Source organism: Halichoeres trimaculatus, unplaced genomic scaffold, assembly GCF_033239565.1.
Source record: "Halichoeres trimaculatus isolate MK-OKI-2021-1 unplaced genomic scaffold, fHalTri1.1 fHalTri1_scaffold_3, whole genome shotgun sequence".
NCBI classification, from domain to species: Eukaryota; Metazoa; Chordata; class Actinopteri; order Labriformes; family Labridae; genus Halichoeres; species Halichoeres trimaculatus.
In genome coordinates this window covers 37,615,415-37,636,664 of record NW_027437181.1, presented here as the reverse complement: position 1 = coordinate 37,636,664, position 21,250 = coordinate 37,615,415, and the positions used below count along the sequence as shown (strand labels likewise).

Genomic DNA, 21,250 nt, shown 5'->3' with positions numbered 1-21,250 from the left:
GCAGGTGTCAGATATATTTTATTGCATACAAATGTGTGAAACAGGAAAGGCATACCCGAGTTTCGTCATCATTGAGCCAAATGTTTATAATAATGTTTGAGATGAACCCCATCTTGAAAAGAACTGTGTCCAGGCCTACAGATGCTGTTGTGACATCAACTCTAGTGAAGACTAAGATGGTCCGCTCAGATAAAACAAATCAGCAAAAAATCTAAAAAAAAAACTGACTGTGTGAACAGAATCAGCCAAACCCAGTGGTCACACACCGTTTACAGGAATGGCTTCATTACAAGCTTCCAGTTCTGCCCAACTCGTGATGATCATGTTTATATCTCTTATACAAAGCTGCAGCAAAGAGAGGATAAGGTGATGGAAAGCAAAGACCTATCAGAAATTTGAAGCAAGTTAAAGAAAATCTGGAAAAGTTTGGGCTGAAGAAACTGTGAGCTTGGTTCAGACAGTCAGTCAGTCAGTATATGTCAGAGCTCACACAGACAGAGTCTCTGACACTCTTTAACCTCATCCACCAGCTGACGGTCCCCTCCGACCAGGCCTCCAGGAGCAGGTACTTCCGCTGTCTCCAGCCAGGGGGTTATAGCCTGAAAAGCAAACACTAGCTTTCAAAATGTAGAAGTCCCTTTGAGTGAGATTTACACCACAGAAAGTGTGTCAGAGACAGTGAGTGTCACAACATTCACCACACATCTACACACTCTGAGGAGGGATTGAAGTTACATAATACAGAAAGTCCTGATATTAATGAAATAGCCCGCTACATTCACAAATGCTGAATCTGAAAGCCTCAAAGGGCATTCAAGTCTGATCTCTGTCAGCCACAACCCTTGGATGTGAATCCACTACAGCTGTATCCAGGGATCGTTCTGCAGTCATCATCACATCAGCAGAAAGTAATTACCGTGGGAATGTGAAGCCTTATTCTGCTGGCTCACCCTCTTCGTGATGACTTGCAGAAACTCTCACGCAATCTCTTTTTTCTACTTTCAACAAAAACTAACACAAAATGTACTTTCTACCCTGATGGAGCCAGTTAGGATCTTGTCCTGGCCTTTGAAACTCACACTCATCATGTCTCAGATACATAAACATACTTGCACTGCGGAGAGACTTCTTCTCTGTCTTTAGTTTCTGTGCCGTGGTTGATGAGCTGTCCGCTTCAGGTGTCTGCAACAACACAAGTTGGTCAGTTTTTGTGGGACAGCTGACTGATCTCTGATCAGGTCACACCCTCATCGTTATAGCCATGTGTTTAAAAACTTGCTCCTTGCTGTCTTAAGCTGCGTTTCCACCAAGCAGACCGGTTCGGTTCATCTCGGTACGGCGCGCATTTGGCGGCGTTTCCACTGACTTATCCCGGGACAGATCCCTAAAAACCGAGACGAGCCAGCCTACTTTTTTAGGACCCTTTTGTATGGGTGCCAGACTGAGCAGATCCGCTCTCTGAAAGTGGAGCAACACACTGCAGACCATTGATTGGTCAAAAGAATCGTCACTTACCCCGACAGCGGCTGCATTTCTCCTGGCGGCACACAGACTTCTCTGAAACAAAGCTTGATTGCACTTTGTAACAGAGAGTTACATGACAATCACAGAGAGGAAGAAATGCTGCATGTCTTCATCCGTGCTCTTTGTTTACTGTGTCGCGTTTTTCTTCTTTGTTGGATTTAATAGCAGGGTAAGCTGCTACGGCGTCACGCTATTGTTTAACAGCTGCGGCTTCCGGCATCTGGCTTACACGCTGCCTACCACAAGAGGGCACAGTTTGCTGTGGAAACACAAACAGGATCAGGCTTAACTGTACCAGACCGTCCCAAACCGTACTGAACCGACCCGGACTGCTTGGTGGAAACGCAGCTTTTGAGTACAGCAATTACTCGAGGAGCCGTCCACATGAATGTGCTTTACTATTTGTTCAGAGAAACTGCAGAGAAAGTTATCAATATTCCAATTGCTGTAATAAAAAACACTCGTGAAAAATAAAAGTGTAATGCATTTGAAAGGGTGCATTGAACTGTTATGATATATCATATTTATATTAGTGGTTAATTTGGTCTCAAAATAATATTTTTAACAACATCATTTATCATCAATAATTGTGGGACAATATATTGTCCAGCAAAATTTGTTATCAGCTCAGGTCCAAGTAGGACTGCAGCAAGGTTGTAATAGTTAACTAAAACAAAACTAAAAAGGAAAACTAAAATTTACAAAACATTGCAGTTAACTCAAACTAATAAAAACTAGAAAACAAAACAAAAACCATAAGTAAGCTAAAACTGTATCTTGTGTTCACAAAACTAACTGAAACTAACCAAAATTATAGACAAAATGTCCTTAGTTATAGTTTTTGACAATATTAATAGGTATTTAGGATTTAAATTAATGCGAAACATTTTCCCAACCAATTTTACAACAGTTTTACGCAGTTGTCAGCGCCGTACGGCACCATCATAGGGGCGTACTGGGACGTGTTTGTTAACTGCACTGACTGGCTGTGCTGCGACGAAACATAGAGGAACAATGAATCAGAGCATCTGTAATAGTTAAATTTCATGTGAGTCTGACTTTATTGTTACAGAGTCCAAGTTTCTAATTATTGAAGCTCATATTATATTGTTTTATATGAGTTATATTTATATTATTTTTATGTAATTTATGTTAACAGTTTTTATATAATTTATGTTTATATTATATATTAAGTTTATATTATTTTTATGTGTTTAAGGCAGCAGCCAACAGTTCAGTATCAGCATTGACTGAGCAGTGAGCACTATGTTGAACTGGAAAATAAACTGTATTACAAAATATCTACTCTGAACTTTTTGAATCCTGCACTTGGTTAATAAGGTATGAAAAAACTAAAAATAAACTGAAATTATTAAAACTAAACTAAAACTAAACTGAAACTAAACTAAAACTAAGCCTTGTTGCAAAAATCAAAACTAAATAAAAACTAGAATGCCCGCTCTAAAACTAATTAAAACTAAACTGTAATGGAAAAAAATGTCAAGACTAATTAAAACTAAACTGTAATGGAAAAAAAATGTCAAAACTAACTAAAACTAAACTATAATGACAATTCCAAAACTATTATAACCTTGGACTGCACTGAAGTCTATTTACCTCATCAGGTGAGGCTGAACATGTGAGTGCTATGGGCCTTCCTTAAAGGTACATTTTAAATCATTTTATTCAGCACTACAGTGATCCTTGTTCAATATGGTGTCATGTGTTATTCAAATCCAGAAAGCAAAAATCAGAATGAGTTAAACTCACTTCAGTAAGTGTGTTTCCTTTGTAGCTCTTTCCCTGCTGCATTGTCTCCCATATCTCGATTTTCTGCCTTCTCTTCTCCTCTTCTTGCTGTTAAGAAAACATTACAACATGAGTTCAGCTTTGACATCATCAAACAATCTTTACACTCTCTCATTTCACTACTGCAGCACCTGTTTCTGTTTCTCTTTGAAGATGGCTGCTTTGGCATCGAGCTCCTCCTGCATCCGTCTCCGAGATGCTTCCATGGCCTCTTGGTTTCTCACAACCGTCAAAGCATCTTAAAAAGTAATAATAATTATAAAGTCATGAAGAACAACAGCGAAGGGACTAAGACACACAGGGGTCTGAGCTAGAGGTAGACCGATATATCGGCCGGCCGATATATTGGGCCGATATTTGGACATTTGTCTCTATCGGCCATCGGCCGTATTTTCTTTTAAAAAGCAGATTTTTGATCCGTTGTATAAAATGATGCAATTTTTGATCAGGCACAAAAAAGATGAGCACCTCAAACTTGTGGAACCACTTGGACACATTACATACTTTTGTTCAAATTATATTAATAAGTTTAAATTTCTTTTTTGACATTTTAATAAGAGTGTGAATGTTTACTACTGCTTGTTACATTATGTTTTCTCAGACAAAATATTTCATTGTTTTGAAAGCTGAATAAATGTTCAGAGGACTGGACACGACTTGTTGTAATAGATTTCTTTTAGTTGCTCAGAAATTGCTGCGTTTCACAAAAATGTGATAAATATATATTTATTTAACAATCGGCCTGAATATCAAATTGGAAAAATCGGCTATGCATATCTGCATCGGCTGCCCAAATTTGGAACGCATCGGCATCGGCCCCAAAAAACCCATATCGGTCGACCTCTAGTCTGAGCCATAAAGAAGACAGGATGACAGCATTCTGGTTTTGATTCGCTCACTGTCAGTGTACCAGCTGTGACAGTGACAGACATTTTCACTTTTTGTAATCTTTTTGCTTTCAGCATTTTCAAATGAAAGCGAGATTTCGATGTAGATGTGTAGAGTAATATCCATAGTGTATAATCTGTTGGATACTTTTCCATCTCCTAAATGCCTCTGCCTGTTCCTCCACCTTAAGCTAACATCTCTAGCCAGTGTGTTTGAACAGGAGGTAGACAAGAGGAAAAATCGAGCAATTTTATTGGTTAGCTGTAACATGACAGGACAAAGGGGGAAAAATGAGAACTGGTGTGCTTCAGATCAGGTTTCACGCCAAATCTAAATCAGTCTGAGTGTGTAATAATAGCCTCCTAAGTGGAAAAGGAGCAATTTTATTTTATAGTTCACATCTTTGGAATTTATGAGATGAAAACTGGACAAGCAGAAGCAAAATCTGAAAAAGGGGCCATGCTTGATCAGGAGGGATTTTCCAAAGGGTTCCTTTCATTCATCAAACAATGTTTGTTTGGAATCAGATCTGGCTTCTACGAAAATAAATGAATATGAATAATGTAAAGAAGACTCATTAAATTATTTCTGCACTTTGAATTTTGTGATGCAGCTGACTTACTTCAAGCTCATGTGACTTCTGTCACATAAGGTAAGATAAGATATGATTAGACAGGGTTAACTGGTACCATCTTGAGGATTATTTAGTTATTGCAACAGATGAAAGAAAAGGGCAATGACAATCAAGTGCATCAACTCTATCGGGACATTACGTCAAGATTAAACATACAAAAAGAAATCAGAACATATCACCCCCCTTTCTCAAAACTCAGCACCTGTCAGAAATGATTTTAGAGCTTTCTTTTACTTTTTAAAGATCTACATGGCCTGGATTCTCCATACACTGCAGACCTTATATTTATGTACCTGTGAAGTTGCTAAGGTCACGTGTCTCCAACATGCACTAGAGAGAGAAAGCTTTCTGTTTTTATGGTCCAAAATCTACATCTAGACATCAAATAGCCAGCTCTCTCGCTGTTTGTTTTTATTTGTTTACTTCTTAAAATAGACTTTAATGAATTCCATTCATTTATCTTATTTCTTCATTTTACTCCATTGATCTCAATTGTATATGTAATTCTTTTAATATTTTACTTCTTTCATTATTCTAATTGTTGCTCTTGTCTGGTTGAAGAGCACATTTGGCAGCGTACTTTCTGTAAGAAAGGTGCTTCATAAATAGAAGAAGCTGAGTCAGGCCAAGTTAAGTACACAATGATTATAAAATAGGAAAACATAAAATGGATTATTCATAAACCAGCGTGATGAAGTGCAGCAGCTAACCTTGCTGTGTTTGTGGGACTGGGCTGCGTTGGCTTTGGCTGAATCTCTTCTTCAGATGCTGGATGAGTAGGCAGACCAGCACAGTCACAACCAATAGGTGCCATCCGTACTGGGATAGGAGCTCCCCTGCTGTGGGACACAGGAACACACACCGACCCCCTTTTTTAGTACTCCATTGAAAAAACTAGTGTGCGTTGTTGGTCCGTTATTCACCAAACAGGTGCAAATCATATCAACACAACCAACTTTAAAGCTACAAAAATCGATAAGATGGGATCAATATGACTTTAATCGTGACATCGTTGATCTACTGCAGGCGGATTGATTAGCCTGGTACTTAACATTAGCATGCTAACGTGCACCGTCACCTAAAGAGTCATGAGTCATGCTTTTTGTGGTATCATGTAAAATTACCTAGTTCGCTCAGAGAACTCAGGTCCTGGTTTTTGATGTCAGGTTTCTCCACATGATACGGCATGTCCCCGTCATCCACATCTGTAATCTCCACATCATCCATTTCAGACGGATAGCTACTAATTAAACTCACGAATACGTTAATTCCCTTTTAGCAAGCGTTAACGGCTCATTAATCTCTCCGGATACGGTTCAGACAGTTACCCTAGCGCATCTTACGTACTTTTTGTTGTACCGACTCTGCTTAGTGTCTATTTCAGTATAAAAACAGTCACGGCTAGCTAAAATGGATAGGAGCGTTTGAGGTGACGTGTTTATATTTATGGTGCGTTTAGGTACAACGGAACAAAGTAAGAACTTTCAAGCCACATTATCGTAGTAGCTTCTTAAAACGCTCTTTTAAAACAGAGTAACACTCAAATAAAATACATCACTACCAGAGGACGTATATTCTATTTCTGCGCGTGTTTAAAACAGAAATATCAACAAAGGTTATTGTTTTGCTTTTGAAGAATAAAATTGATAAAGGGAGGAAATACGCGGAGCAAATGCAGCAATAGCGTATTACAGTGGTAAAAACGAAGGTATCAACGTGTGCATTGACAGCAAGAGTAAACAGGTGATACCATCAGAATTTTCATACTAAAATTTGGTTTGGCTAAATGACACTGGCTTTGGTGGAAGCTGATTGTTTTGAGTCAGTGAAAGTATCTCAAAGCGGATGTTACGTAGGCATTGACGTCTATAGCTCCGGAATAAACGTCACGAGCGGTGTTATGATTATATATTTTTATAATTTTACTGTCATATTAGCTTAAGTGACTTAATCTTAAATGAAAAAAAAAAACACTCACACACAATCGTTTTGAAATGTTAGAGAACTCTTTTTAAAAATGGACTTTTTTAAGTTGTGAAGGATAGTTTACGTAAAGTCATTTCCTGTTATACGCAGAGTTCCACTATGTAATAAAGGCTTTAGTCCTAACATTTTTAAACTGTAAAGTAAAACCTGATTTTCCTATGAGTTACGATTTCCTTTAGTGATTTCTGTAAAAATGAGTCTCTCAGTGTGCTCAAGCATCCGTGTACCTTCATCACACACTGATGAAATCAAACCTCACCTGTCTGTCAGGTGTCTCTTGGTACCAGATAGTGGTGAATTTGTTGAATTCATTAACGGGATTACAAGAAGCCTCAAAGTTAAACCTACATTTTGTAACCCACAGATTTTACAGCCAGTTAGTGGCAAACCAGATGAAAATGCCCCTTCAAAATAAAGCTCATGAGATTTGTTCTGTTATGGCACAACTTTGTAAATGAATTTATAATTTACCGTATATTATTTTCAAAAATCTTGTGAGCTAGGTTATGTCAGCTGAGAGTTGACCTGCTATATAAAATCTTTTTCTTTTTTTCTTTTCAAACAAAGGACAGTTACTTTGAGTAGACAACTTATGAAATTACTCATCTACAGGCTGTATAGTCATACCACAGTTAGTTAGGAGTCAATTAAAAAAAGCACTCAGCATTATAAGAAATCAGTTTAATGTGAGTCAATATACAAAACAAAAAGGCCCTGGTTACAGGTTTTTCCAACAAAAAACAGAATCAAGAACACAGAAACAAAATGCCAACAGAAAAGCTCCCAGGGCACTCAGGAGCCATTAACATGTGGCTCCACGTCCATGTCTTCATCATCCCCCTCATCTTGGTCTCCGTCATTTGTCTCCTCTTCTCCATCAATGTGTGTTCCTGCCTGTTCAGCCCCGTTTGCTTCATCCTCTTCCTCTTCTTCCTCCTCCTCCTCTTCCACCATGCCAGCTGTACCTGATTTTGAAATTGAATTAATTCATTCATCCTTAAATATATATTTAAAAAAATCAGCTAGGAAACAGATCTGTTATGGAAACAAATCCAACACGTCTTAGAACATAAAGGACCAGCAGCAGCCAGCCAGAAAACAGATCTGTGGTTCAGTAGCTCGATTGAAACATTCTGTGTGGTATTGTAAATAAATGAGTTAGAACAGAAAGCCACCTCAGTGTTTAAAGGTAGTCTGAGCTAAGCACCCACCTTCTCTCAGATCCTGTCCCGGGATCTGACCAGCCTGCAGCATCCCCTTCAACCTCTCCACCTCTGCCAGTGATGAGGCATTAGCAATGGCATTCTGAGAAACAAACACATGCATGTCAGCCTCCTGTCCTCAGTAAAGCTCTACACAGATCAAAATGTTAAAAAGTCAAACACCAGTGGTGTCATATTGATAAAAATATAAACAGGGCTCCTGATTACTACAGGCCTGTATTAGTGACTGATAGACTGTCCCAGCTGACTGTACCTTTCAGCAGCCTGCTCAGGTCGGCTGAAATCCTGTCTAAAGAGATCCTGTTCCCCATGAGATCATGTCACACACACACTACTATTTCACAATGAGTTGCACAACCGCTATTAATATAATTTTTTAGCTGTGATATCTATCAAAGTTTGAGCTCATCTCGGTCTACTTGTTGATATTTCTTAAACATATCATCACGTTTTCACGAGAAGTGACACCGCTGTTTTCCTGTATTAGCTTCATATGGCGTCATGCCTGAAATACCCCAGGTACATCTGCAGTGCGACTCTGTTGCGCTGCATGTTGACTGCGTTTGTCAACTTGCACCATCAAGCTGTATGACTGACAGACAGCTGGAGTCACAGACCGAGGACTTCTGCTCTTGGTTGTTAAACCTCAAACCTGCTGACTCCAGGTCTGGCTCTGCTCATTAGGTCCATTTGTCATCGTAGTCAAGATAAATACGAACTGTTTTTCGTTTTATTTTGAAAGTCACTGGGGGTTTTTACTTCCTGTCTCGCTCAATCTTTCCTACACTGAATTTATGCGTCACAGCTCCGCTTCTGGAAAAATGGGGTGGCTGCATATTACCTGCCGCATGACGGACCAGCCACCCAGACGCTCTGCAACAGAATTCTGCTGCTCGTCTTATACCCAGTGCATGAAAACATGAACACATCACCCCGATCCTAGCGTCCCTCCATTTGCTCACTGTTCATTTTAGAAATAATTGTAAAATTTTAATGTTTGCTTTTAAATCTTTAAACAGTTCAGCACCTCAGCACCTTAAATCTCTACACTCCTTCGCGGTCCATGAGGTCTGCTGATCACCTTCACCTGGAGGTCCCAAAAACCTGTTTAAAGAACCAAGGTGATGTAGCCTTCTCTGTGGTAGCTCCCAAATTGTGGAACGAATGGCTACTAGACAAAAAAAAAACATCCCCCACCCTACAGACGCTTAAATCCCGTCTTAAGATGTATTTTTATTCTTTAGCTTTTAATTCAGCAGGAGAGTTGTGTGATTTCTGTCTTTTATGGTCTTAACCCCTGTGATTTGATGGCTCTTATTGGTTGCTGATATTTTAGTTTATTCTATTGATGTTCTTGACTTTTATTGCGCAGCCGTTTGGGAAACTTCATTGTTTTTAGAATGTGCTTTATACCAATAAAATTGATTGGATCGGAGTATAATTGTAGTGTTAAAGTTATTCAGACCAAAGTTCTTCATTTTTGTCTTTCCAAGCATGAATGTGCCTGTGCAAAATCTACAAACTGTATGCACATTAACAATCCCATGATGCTTTAAGAGTCCAGTCAGACCAAAATTAAACTAGACCAAACATCCCACAAAAGGCATCATGTTACTTCTTAAACCAGAGCTTGCGTTGGGATTTTGTGGGACCACATTCAGGTTAATCCAGGGGAACCAAGCACAATTATTTTTACCTTGAAATGGTTTCCTGTAACACTGATAAAAGCTAATTCTCATTCTCACATAATTGAGAAAAAAATCTCAAAGTGATTAAATATGCTTCTGTTCTGCTAAGTTGTTGATTTTTCTTTGTCCAATTCTACTGGGATTTGGGGGGTTACAGCTCCCTGATTAAAGAACGTAAGGTCTGTTTAGTTGACAGAGTCCAGGCTCTAGTGAGAAAGATCCTCATAAACACCTTGATAGCTTCCACTTCAGCCTGAGACGGCCCCGTCCTCCTCTCCTTCAGCTGTGCTGCCACTCCAGGAGTGAATCTGAAAAGAACACACGTCATTTAGAAAACAAAGAACCTGACATGCTTCTCTGTCTGACCTCTCAACCAGTGTAGTATCTTTTCTTGAGTCAAATGAACTGATACATTGTCCTCAGACAGCAGTCCTGAGCAACACTGTGGCTTCAGGTTTGAACAGTTACAGCTGATTCATAGATTAATCAGCTTCACAGAGGGGGGTTTGCTTATGGTCAGGGAAGGGATCAAGTACGAGGGACTTCAGATCCAAGAGGACTACAGGTGGGCCAGATTTTTGGTGGTATTAAACCCGTTAATCAGCCGGGATCCAGTGATTCTGAGGAGCTGCTGTCTTTCATGGACTTTCATCTTACGTTTTCGTTCGCTTGGCAATATCCTTTGCAAGTTGAGCACCGCGTTTTCCTTTGAACATTTTCTCTGCCTCCAGGCGTTCCTATGACGATATCACACAGTTAAAGTGAAAGGCTGACTGTGCTCACAATGAGTTGTCCTGCCTGGCCTTGAACTCCCTGGATAAAATGTCTTGGGTCCTTTCAAAGCTGCCAGAGCTTTAAATCTAGAGGTGTATGGGTTAATTATGGTAATTTTACACACTGATGTCAACAGTAAACAGGTCGCCCCTGTACTTTCCTCTGTCTATAGGATGGGCAGTAGACCAAATCCTTCAGAGCAAATGTGCCCAAGTTCTTGTTTTTGTCCCTGACAGGCTCAGGCTGAACTCACTCACTTTTAAACTTAATACAAGTCTTTGGGAGTCACTGGTCTTCATAGAATAACTTTATTGATACCAAATTGGGAAGTTGTCGTGTTACATCAGAGCCACTGCTCCAAGTCTGTGTCTACAGCACTCTTGATTACTTTTACCTATAACGTTTCTGTCTGTTTGTCAGGTGAGCTGAAGAAACAAGTCAAAGTAGTGTCAGGTGTAAAAATGCCAGAATCTCCCTTTAATAACTTTTAAGATGCAGTTCAGCAGCTACACTCTGCTCTAGGAGACAGAGATGGAGCATGACTGAAGAAGCTCAGTCCTGGACCCTGTGGAGGTGGAGACTGGCTGAACTGGACACTGATGGACAAGCTGTCAGCATCTATTTTCTTATGGATCTTTCTGCACTTTCTAACTTTTGTTTTCTCGATTGCTGCTGTGACTTCAACTTCATTGTACTTGTTACATTGACAATAAAAATCTATTTTATTCTATTCTATTCAACAAACTTCACAACCAGGCAAACTTTCATTGTTAAAAACCCAAGACTCACTCACACACACACACACACACACACACACACTTGCAGGCTGAGTGAATACCATGCACCAGTCATTCACCTCTCATTCATTCACACTTACCTTCAGTTTGACCTTCTGGAAGTCCAGCACGCGGATCTGTGGCATTTTATTGATGACATAGAGCCTGTAATGCTTCTTGTTTGTCACTGGGTTCCGTAACAAGCTGAAATTTGGAGGTCAGTCATGTATGATTCACTAATGACAATTCAACTCCCATTTTACTTTTGAGCTTCATTTATTCATACCTGAGGAGGCTCAATGTCTTCACTGTGGCCAGAGGGTCCAAGTCGCCCTGCACACGACAGAGAAACACATTACTGTTTGTACGAGGTCACGTCAGCTGCTGCACCATTGAAGAAAGAGCTGTACGTCATCTTCAGACTCTGAGGAATCAGGGGTTTGGAGCAGGATTCCACCAGGAAATCACTTTTACTAATGTTTACCCTTAAAAGCCTGACCCTTCATAAAATAGCTGTAAAATTGGGTGGTTTTGGCCACTTTTCTGGTAAAGTTTTTGGTAAAAATGCATTCTTTCAATGCAAAAAAAAACGTACCGTATTTTCCACACTACAAGGCGCTTCGGAGTATAAGGCGCACCTTCAATGAATTTGAAAACTGTTTTCATACATAGGGCGCACAACATTATGAGGCGCATAGAGTAGAAGCTAGAGTAGTGGCTGGGGTTGCGTTATGCATCCACTAGATGGAGCTGGGCTGAAGGGAATGTCAACAAAACAGTCAGATAAGTCAGTCAAATTCAGGCTACATCCACACAGAGCTGCACATTTTCCTATCCAACTATTTTCAATGCCGTTTTCAAAAAAAGGTGCACTGTAAAGACGGAGCCGTGTCTGCCGTCCACAAAAGCCGTTTCCAGAAATCAGTTCAAATGCCCGAGCTTTGGGGGGCGCTGTATTGCTCTGACAATAAACAAGAGAGGAAGCCCAAGCCAGCCTATGAGCTAACGTTTTTAGAATTCCTCTTTACAGGTTCTTACCACCGTTACTCCCCCCTATATGCCCCCTGACAACAGTAGCCATGATTAATCAGTATTATACCATGGTCAGTGAGAATTCCAATGTCAACTGGTGTGCTTTAGATTGGTCTAATGCACGCCAGTTGACAGTTAGTTCGGCAAGTTAAATCACTTTTGTATCACTCCGCTGTGCGCGTTACCATAGCAACACATCACACACATTTCAACGGGTGAGGATAACACAAGAGCGCTGAAATATGGATTTTGAAGTCAATTTCAACATTTTTGGACCGAACAAAACATATGATGAATGGGAAGAAGAGGAAACAAAAATAGAACAAGCTAGGCAACGTTACAAGCAGGTAACATCAGAAGAGCTCAACAAGATTGAAAACGAAAAAGATGAAGAGAACACAAAAAAGTTACAAAATGGGCTGTCACAACTTTAAGAGAGTATTTAGTGTCGAAAAGGAAGAGATGCTGAGTTGAATTTGTCAGCTGCTGAACTAAATACTATTCTGAGAGAGGTTTCAGTGCAGACTCAAACTGGGAATAGTTCCTATATTTGAGCACATCTAGCAAGTTTACAGCAATTATTCATTATTTCTTGTAAAGTTTACAGTTTGTGGGACCAAGGTATAAGTGGATTAAACTATTTGTAATTGTGTGTTAGACCGTTCTAAGGCATTATGTGGAGTGGGAACACCACGACGCGCAGCGGAGTGGTGTTACTCCGCGGAGTGCCTTACTTAATCCATACATAAGGCGCATCGGATTATAGGGCGCACTGTTGCCTTTTGAGGAAACTGAAGGCTTTTAGGTGCACCTTATAGTATGGAAAATACAAACTAACAAAATGAGGGGCATGTTAGATGTTATTCTTAAAGCCACATATTGAAAATGATTTTCCTAAAAACATGAGTGTGGATGATTCCATGAGAGCAGCCACTTTGTAAAAGGCCAAAACGATGATCCTCAAGAGGGAAGAATACATTTATTTACGTTTTTGAACAGGTTTTGAAGGAATCTATTTTACCCTGTAGATGAGACAGAGGTCTTTAAAACTCATGTATCAAATATGGTAGGTTCTGCATTATGGGGTTAAAGAGGGTTTCTGGGAGTCTGTTCCAACTATACTGTGTCTCATTTAACTTTTCATCTGCAGTAAACCTCTGCAGGCAAAGGAAAACATCTACACATACGTTGATGCAGTTTCAAAGAGAGAGAAGACATCCTTCAGCTCTGCTCCATCAATATTCTAAAGAGCAACTGTCAGACGGTCGACTCACCAGCTCCTGGATGTTGTTGTTTGTCAGGACCAGTTCTTTCAAGCTTGGCAGAGACTGCTCCAGGTTTTCACCAACACGACTGCAGAAACATTTCACAGTTTAAGAAAAGCATCCAGCCTTAATACCCACAGTCTGACATCATCTACAAAAGTAAGTACAATCGCCAAACTACAACTGCTGAAGGGGCAATTTTGGTTGCATGTACAAGAGCCCTGTACAGTATAATTTACATCTGAAACAAAGATCACAATTCTGAAGTTACGGCGGCTTTTGTTTTAGCATGGTGGTGCACCACCATCATTTACATGCAGCAGTAACCCTGCACATGAGCTTGTCTTTCATATTTGCCTGGCTGCAGGTGAGCATCTGTTTTGGTTCTGACGCAGCTGTGCCACAGGTCATTGTCTCACTGGGGAAAATATTTGTAGTGCACACGTACCATTTTATTGACGTGCTGATCTCAGTACTTCTAGGTTGGAAACAAACTATTAAATGTTTCCACTTTCCCCCTGCAATCTGGTACCCCTGGTTGGGAATTACTGCTCTAAAACCAGAACTGGTGGCCTGCTTACGAACCAAGTCTCAAAGGTTTTCTGTTGAAGATGTTTTGTGAGCAGCAAGTGCAATATAACCCAAAGATTGACACTGAGGCGCTCACTGAAACTTCACATTTAGGGGCATTCCAGCTGAAACTCACCAGATCCTGTTATTGTTCATCAATAATGTTTTCAGCCTTTTGAGGAGAGGGAAGCCATCAAGTTTCCTGATCTCATTGTCAGAGAAGTCCACCGTGTCAAACTGGTCCAGAGTGGCTCCCAGGTTTTCAAGCACTGGGATTTTGTAACCTGTGGGATGAGAAGTCACCTGATTAAGGGTTTGAACAAAGTTTCCAGCGCCAAATTTAGCAAACATTTAAATTCTGGTGTTCTGCAAGTTGCATTTTTGTGAATAATCTCAAAACCATGTTAACATTCATTTTCAAAGTTGTTAAGAAGTCAGGTAGTGTGTTTATTTCTTTAAACGTGAAGTTAAACTGTATTCAAACTTCAACAGAAACAACCGTTTTCTTTACAATTGTATACAAAAGAAAACTTTTAATGTCTCTGAGACAATTCTAATTTCAGTGTTTCTCTAATGTCCAATATAACCTCTTTACTTTCATTGCGGATCAGAGTCACCGCACAGCTGATTCACTTGGGTTTCTGATGACTTCTGCTGACATGGTGTGCTGCACCCTGTATGGCTTTTCTGAGACTAGGTGAGCAGACAGGACAGTTCCTGAGGTGATCGTCTTTAAAGCCCTGAGATGTCCACAAGTCTTGGTACTAACGTGAGGCGTGTGTCACAGCACTGTTGGCTGATTGTCTTTCCATTTTGGAGGGAAAATTATCCCAACAATAGTGCAATGCAAATCAGAATCGCTTTAACACCACCCTAGACCTGGGGGGAAAAAAACAAAAAACTTCTTCATCATTGTCAATGGCAGCTCAACACTACACCCCCATCACCTTATTGACCTTGCTGTTGAGTTGGAGCAGAATAACCACTTGAAGTCCAACCACATGCCCACCTGTCAGGTCCACTTGTTAACTGATGTATGGTAGAGCCCCTTCTTGTCATTTCTCCTGAATTATTTTATCGATGGAGGTCTTGTTCATGCCTTTAGGACCTTTGTCCCGCATCTTAGTGTCCTGCATCCTGTAGACCTGAGTATGTTGAGCCCCACGGCTTCAAACTTACAAGTAGCTACGGGTCTTTTAACAAACTCTCATTTGATTCTTGACTGTTCCTGGCTTGATTATGTTCAAAAAGCTTTTTCTGCTCTGTTTTCTCCTTCCTAACTCTTTTAGAGGTATCTTTAAATAGTTCAGTGGTCATGCTGATATTTCTTTGGCATATAATCTGTAGGTACCCCCTTACTCATCAGAAGTATTAGTAGTAGTTTTTGGTTGCTAGGCGCCACCCTATTGGCTGTATGGCTTCCTTTTGCTGTACCTCTCTCTTCTTTGTCCATTTCTTGCAATTTTCATCTCTTTTTCATTATCTTTGTATTTGGAGTGGATCATTACTTTGTATGGTTCATTGTTGGTCATGGACACCAAACTTTTTGTGGCTTCAGCAATACTTTTACCACTTTTTCCTCCTGTGTTTGTCTGGAGATCCTACATGTAACCATGGCTGCATTGTTTACATGTGAACTCAGCTGTTAGCAGCCTGTAGCATGTCAATGCTAACTGGTGTAAGGCCTGATGTCTTCCCACAAGGCGAGGAGGAGGTGGTGAGGATGACGTGCTGGTTCTCAGGTGTGAGCTAAGAAGTGACGGCATGGACCTGTCCTTCCATCCATCGTTATTAGGAACGTAAGGTCTATCTCCAATAAGATGGACGAGCTAGCTGTGCTAACCAGCAACCGAGGGAATACCAGAAGGCAGAGTAGCATCATGCTATTTAGACATAGCTAACAGAGCTAATATCAGACACCAACGCCACATTGGAGGAGCTTCGCCTGCTGTGGGCAGACAGAATCCAGGAGACAGAGACTGAACAGACTGCTGGGGAGGCTCAGTCCTGGACCCAGTGGAGGTGGAGACTGGCTGAACTGGACAATGATAGACGAGCTTTCATCATCTATTTTCTAATGGACCTTTTTGCACTTTCTATACACTTTCTTACCTTTGTTTTCTTGATTGCTGCTGTGACTCCAAATTTTTGTACTTGTTACAATGACAATAAAGTTCTATTCTAGTCTATTCTATTCTATTAAGACAGTCCGATTCAGTTCTTCTTTGCTAGGGTCACTTTACTTGCCCCTGGTCGCAGTTGAATAGGAATTTGGTGATAAACTGACGCACAGATACATATGGTCAGTGATAAAAAAAAAGAAAAGAATTAGGAAGCTTAGCAAAGTCATATGAAAGGTTTGGCAAAGCACAAGGCCTTAGATACAGCATGCTCAAACACTACTTCTTTCTGAACAGCAGCCTCCCAGCTTTTCAAGACAGTTCAACTTCATAAGAAGCCCAATGGCTCCTCTTGTGCTTTAAAACGGGCCCAGAAGAATCAGAGCATCAGTAACTATCACTGTCTCCAGTTGAGCTCACAGCTACTATCTAGAACCAGCACCGACGCTCATGTGACGTGCTAGCTTTCCGTGATATTAGCAGGTGAATCAATACTTTCAGCAAACTTATTACCAAACTTATTAGTTACATAGAATGATTTCGTTCAGGTAGAAATAAAGCCGGGGTTCTGCCCATATATCACTTGATGTATTTGCGTTCTCAGTTTTGAGGAAGCTGAGCTAAAAATGAAGGCCCGCGTTTAGCCTGTTTGAGCTAACAGTGCTAACAAAGTAGCAAGGTTTGCCTCACCTCTCAGATCTAGCTCTCGGTCTCTCACTGGGTTGGTGTACTGAGCAGCCTGCTCGATCAGCTCTGCTGTGAGTTTTACCATCCCGAAGCCAACAGAGACAATCAGACCAAAAGAAGAATCCCCACTGAGTGTAGAAATATATCTCCAAGTCGTGGAGTGAAACGACCACAACAACCCGCTTCACACGCCGTGCGGTTTCTTCTTCTACTTATTGGATCGGTGCTTGTAAAACCAGCTACAAGGGATTAGCGCCACCTACTGGGCCGGAGTATGGAACAGTAACCCCTACGAAAAACAGCAGGTTGAGGTTATCGCGGGATTTCTAAGTATCTCGATACTTCTGGGAAAAATTACTCCGAAAAACAGGAAAAAAGTAATCTGCAAACAGAAAAAAATTATTCATTAAAACAGAAATAATTAACAAAAAACAAACCAATATAATAAGTATAACCAAAAACGAACCAATAAAAAAATATTAATCAGAAAAACAAAATTAATTACCACAAAAAACAAACTGAAGAATAAATTACCCTGAAAAACCTGAGTTGTTCTTTTTTCTTCAAGTGAATGCAATACGCTTCCGTAAATGTTGAATGTTTTATCTAAATGTTAAATACTATGTGTAAATTTTAAATGTTATAAATAAATGTTATGATTCTAAATATTTAGCTACATTTCCATACATTTAGTTAACATTCTAAAAATTTAGCTGAGATTTTTAAATTATTAGCCAAGACCAAATAAGATTTCTAAATCTTAAGCAAAGATTTCTATATATACCAAGGTTTCTAAATCTTGAGGTATTATTTCTAAATCTAACTTCACACTCCTGCCTGCCTAAAGCACCAAAATAAAAGTTGAATGTAGCAATCCAGCCAAAAAGGATTTTGAGAATATAAAACTCTACTTCTTCAATTTATAAATAACACTCAGCATTTAGATATAAAATGTATCATTTAGGTAAAATATTCAACACATACATGTAATATTTGACAAATATATTTCACGAATATCTCTCTAAATCTGCAGAAAAAGTTATTTTTTAGAACTTTATGTGGAGAAATTTTATTTGCAGTGTGTGCAACTTCACAATCATCTGTCACCTCGTAACACACCAAAGTAATTTTAATTAAACCACTGTATGTCAGAGAAAACTTCTAGGTGGTTCACATCAAAATAAACGTTTATTATTCCTCCAATAAAAATACAAGTTAAGCATTTATTAACTCCTTAGTGTCCCAGCTTTTAGAGTGACGATTTTTATGGAGTTGTCTCATACTTTTTAGGTAGCTTCATGACTTATTGTAGTTTTAGATGGCGTTTGTGATCAAAACTTGTAGAGTCTAAAGTATCATATCAACTTCTACACGTGAGTATTTATCCTCCTTCAGGGAAGCTCAGAAATTAGTTTTCAATCACTCTGAGTTTGGGTTGAACAAACAAGTTTATGATAAAAAAAGACAATACTTTCAAATGTTTGTAGTGTTTTATTTAACTGAGATCCACACTTTAGTGACTCCACTGTTAAACCAGACCATTACATTTTCAAGATCAAACAAGGTGCACTATCTTTATCAATGGCACACTTTAAACTAAAGGAAATATCTGAAAACTAGACTTACATATGGGCCTATGACTAACTTTTCAGCTGTAAATACAGCTCACCTACAGGTTAAAACAACAACACATTCTTATCTGAGCAAAAAAACCTCCTCCTCTCTGAACAGTCCCTGAGTAATGGCTGACCCCCTGTTATAGTCATTGTCCCACAGTGCATCATGTGAGCAGGGCAGACGGGCAGTTCTTTCTTCAGTTGTTCCTCCAGAGGCACCCCTCCCACCCAGAACCAGTGCCCTGCCAGGAAACGTAGACCTATCCACACCTCCTGGGTCTGGGTGTACTGGATCAAGTCCTGGGTATACAGGTTGTCGTTTGCAGTGATCATGTGTGGAAGGTCGTACAGAGGGTCGGTTTCAAGAGTCCTGCAGTACTCCAGAGCCTCCTCCCATGTCCTCTCCTCTTTCACCAGGATCAGATCGTCTTCATAACAAACAAACCGCAGTTGATAGCTACAGGGAGCATCAAACCACTGTGCCCGACTCATGAAAGCACACTTTTCACTGAGGTCGTTAGGTTCGTCTGAGTGCCAGTTTGTAAAGCTGATCTCTTCTCCATCAGTCCAGGTCCAGGTAGTTGGGTCATCTGCATGTCTCTGGAGGCCAATCCAACAAGCACTCAAAAAAAAACACCAACTCTGCAGAGGCTCAAGCTCCAGGAGACTTTCAAAAACAGCCAGATCAGTGTGGTTTCTTCTGCAGTAGCTCAAGGCGTCATGCCAGCTCATTTTTGTCTTCACAAGAACAAATCTTTTGTGTTGTCCTGCTGCCTGAAGCAAGACAGAAAGGACAAAGACCAAGACGCTTGTGCAGCTGCTCCTTTTCCACATGACAGCTCGGGTGTGACTGTCAGCACTGCAGTCTCTGTTCAACATCACAGATGAACAACACAAAGTGGGCTGTGTCATTTCACTATTTGCAGATTCACTCGTTCAATAACCAATGAAAACAGTGGACAGTCCTACCATCTCTCTCCTCCGACATCACTCCGACATCAAACTGACACATCACATCACTCATGTAGTGCATGGGCGGCAGATTATAAAGTTGCGCACACTACAAATAACAACATTTCTTCACATTTAGCTTTGAAATATCACTCTTTTTTTGCAGAGTTAGAGAAATTTTTTTGAATTTATTTTCCAAATATTTTTCATCAGTGTTGACTGATTTTTCAAATGTTAAATGTTGGACATAAATGTCCTGATTGTATATATTTTGCTGCATTTCTCAACATTTAGTCTTTATTCCAAACATTTAGCTAATATTTCTAAATATTTACCAATGTTTTATTATATTTAGTCAAGATTTCTCAATCCGAAGCAAAGATTTCTAAATTTTTTGTCAAGATTTTTTTTTAATTTTTAACAAAGATCTTGAGCAATGATTTTAAAATATTAAGTCAACATTTCTAAATCTTAAGTCAAGATTTCTAAATATTGAGGTATGATTTTTTAATATTTAGCTAATATGCAAATTCTCAGTCCCGCCCTCCAGAAGCATTAGATAAAAGTTGGAGGAAGCACTGCAGCCAAGCAGGATTTGAAAATGTCGAACAAAGTGGGCTAAATCAGAAAAGAATATGTTAGAATATGTTAGGAAAGAAACGTTCCAAGTGGGGTCGCTTCAAGGAACTTTTATTTTGTTGCTTCAGGCAGGCAGGAGTGTGAATTTGCATATTAGCTAAATATTCAGAAATCTCAGCAAATATTTAGAAATCTTAGATAAATATTTTGTCTTAGCTAAATATTTTATAATCCTAGCTAAATATTTAGAATCAGGACATTGCTGCTGTCCAGAAGATATAACAGTGATAAAGCTACCCTTTCAAAGCTCTGACCCTCATGTATGAGGGGTGTGAACTACAGGAAAGAGGAGAAGCCAGCTTTTAAAAAATGTCACATGTTCCAACATGCTCATAGCTTTCACTGCCTCCATTTGTTTAAGTAAATCAGAAAGACATATGCTAATCCTCTACACAAATATGTGTCCTGTATGAAAAAGAGAGATGTCTTCAGACAGCGGTAGATCAACAGGACAGTGAACTTGGGTCAGGTCAGGTGAGGTCAGAGCTCCAGGACACCTGAACAATTTCATCAAAAGCCAGCCCAACATTATGGGGCTCTAAGTGAATTTCATTTAGGGGCCCCCTTCCACTGAGGCACTGACTACTGTCACTGAATGCTGCATCATTCACACATGGTTATCATTCACCAACACTAAATCCCTCACATCCACTATAAACTATCTCTTCAACATAACACTGAGCACTCATCATTTTTATGTCTTTGTTAGAGATGTGGTTTTTGTTTTAATTTGCACTTTAAGATTAAAAGATGCAGTCAATGCAGTTTCAAAGTATCATTCATTTGCTTTTGGTTTGCAAACTGAAAATTTCAACACACACTCACTGCACTAAGGAGCTCCATAAAAGACAGCGTGCTTTACAGGAAGTGTGTGATGGAGTAGGGATGGGACAGTTCATGAAATCCACGGTTCGGTTCACAGTATCACAGTTTTGTGGTCACCCTTTTTGGTCTGGTTCGGTGTACATCGTTGTTGTTTTTGACACCTCATATTACCATATCCCCAAATAATCCACTATTAATAGATTATTTTTAATCAATTCTGTCATGTATAGTCATGAAAAACCT

General features: G+C 39.7%; 2 protein-coding genes across 2 annotated transcripts; both read right to left on the bottom strand.

Annotated features, from left to right (window-relative positions):
• On the bottom strand, positions 1 to 6,327 carry selenos (selenoprotein S). The gene is made up of 6 exons (XM_074665656.1): positions 5,980 to 6,327; positions 5,566 to 5,694; positions 3,465 to 3,571; positions 3,295 to 3,381; positions 1,110 to 1,182; positions 1 to 599 (listed from the first exon to the last, which is right to left on the bottom strand). Exons 1-6 carry the CDS (start codon positions 6,080 to 6,082, stop codon positions 520 to 522), a joined length of 579 nt encoding a protein of 192 aa, XP_074521757.1. The 5' UTR covers positions 6,083 to 6,327; the 3' UTR covers positions 1 to 519.
• A 1,174-nt stretch (positions 6,328 to 7,501) lies between these two features.
• Positions 7,502 to 17,200, bottom strand: snrpa1 (small nuclear ribonucleoprotein polypeptide A'). Its single transcript, XM_074665596.1, has 9 exons — positions 16,980 to 17,200; positions 14,306 to 14,453; positions 13,609 to 13,687; positions 11,589 to 11,635; positions 11,404 to 11,506; positions 10,410 to 10,489; positions 9,985 to 10,060; positions 8,053 to 8,146; positions 7,502 to 7,806 (listed from the first exon to the last, which is right to left on the bottom strand). Exons 1-9 carry the CDS (start codon positions 17,059 to 17,061, stop codon positions 7,634 to 7,636), a joined length of 882 nt encoding a protein of 293 aa, XP_074521697.1. The 5' UTR covers positions 17,062 to 17,200; the 3' UTR covers positions 7,502 to 7,633.
• Between the last annotated feature and the right edge of the window lie 4,050 nt (positions 17,201 to 21,250).

What these genes read in the sequence shown, in the direction of transcription:
- selenos (XM_074665656.1), bottom strand. Translation starts at nt 6,082, where the DNA reads ATGGATGATGTGGAGATTACAGATGTGGATGACGGGGACATGCCGTAT. An exon ending in GAGTTCTCTGAGCGAACTAG is followed by an intron (nt 5,695 to 5,979) that starts GTAATTTTACAT and finishes TGTGTCCCACAG; the next exon opens with CAGGGGAGCTCCTATCCCAG. An exon ending in TCAAAGAGAAACAGAAACAG is followed by an intron (nt 3,382 to 3,464) that starts GTGCTGCAGTAG and finishes TTTTCTTAACAG; the next exon opens with CAAGAAGAGGAGAAGAGAAG.
- snrpa1 (XM_074665596.1), bottom strand. Translation starts at nt 17,061, where the DNA reads ATGGTAAAACTCACAGCAGAGCTGATCGAGCAGGCTGCTCAGTACACC. An exon ending in ATGAACAATAACAGGATCTG is followed by an intron (nt 13,688 to 14,305) that starts GTGAGTTTCAGC and finishes ATGTTTCTGCAG; the next exon opens with TCGTGTTGGTGAAAACCTGG. An exon ending in ATTGCCAAGCGAACGAAAAC is followed by an intron (nt 10,061 to 10,409) that starts GTAAGATGAAAG and finishes TGTTCTTTTCAG; the next exon opens with ATTCACTCCTGGAGTGGCAG.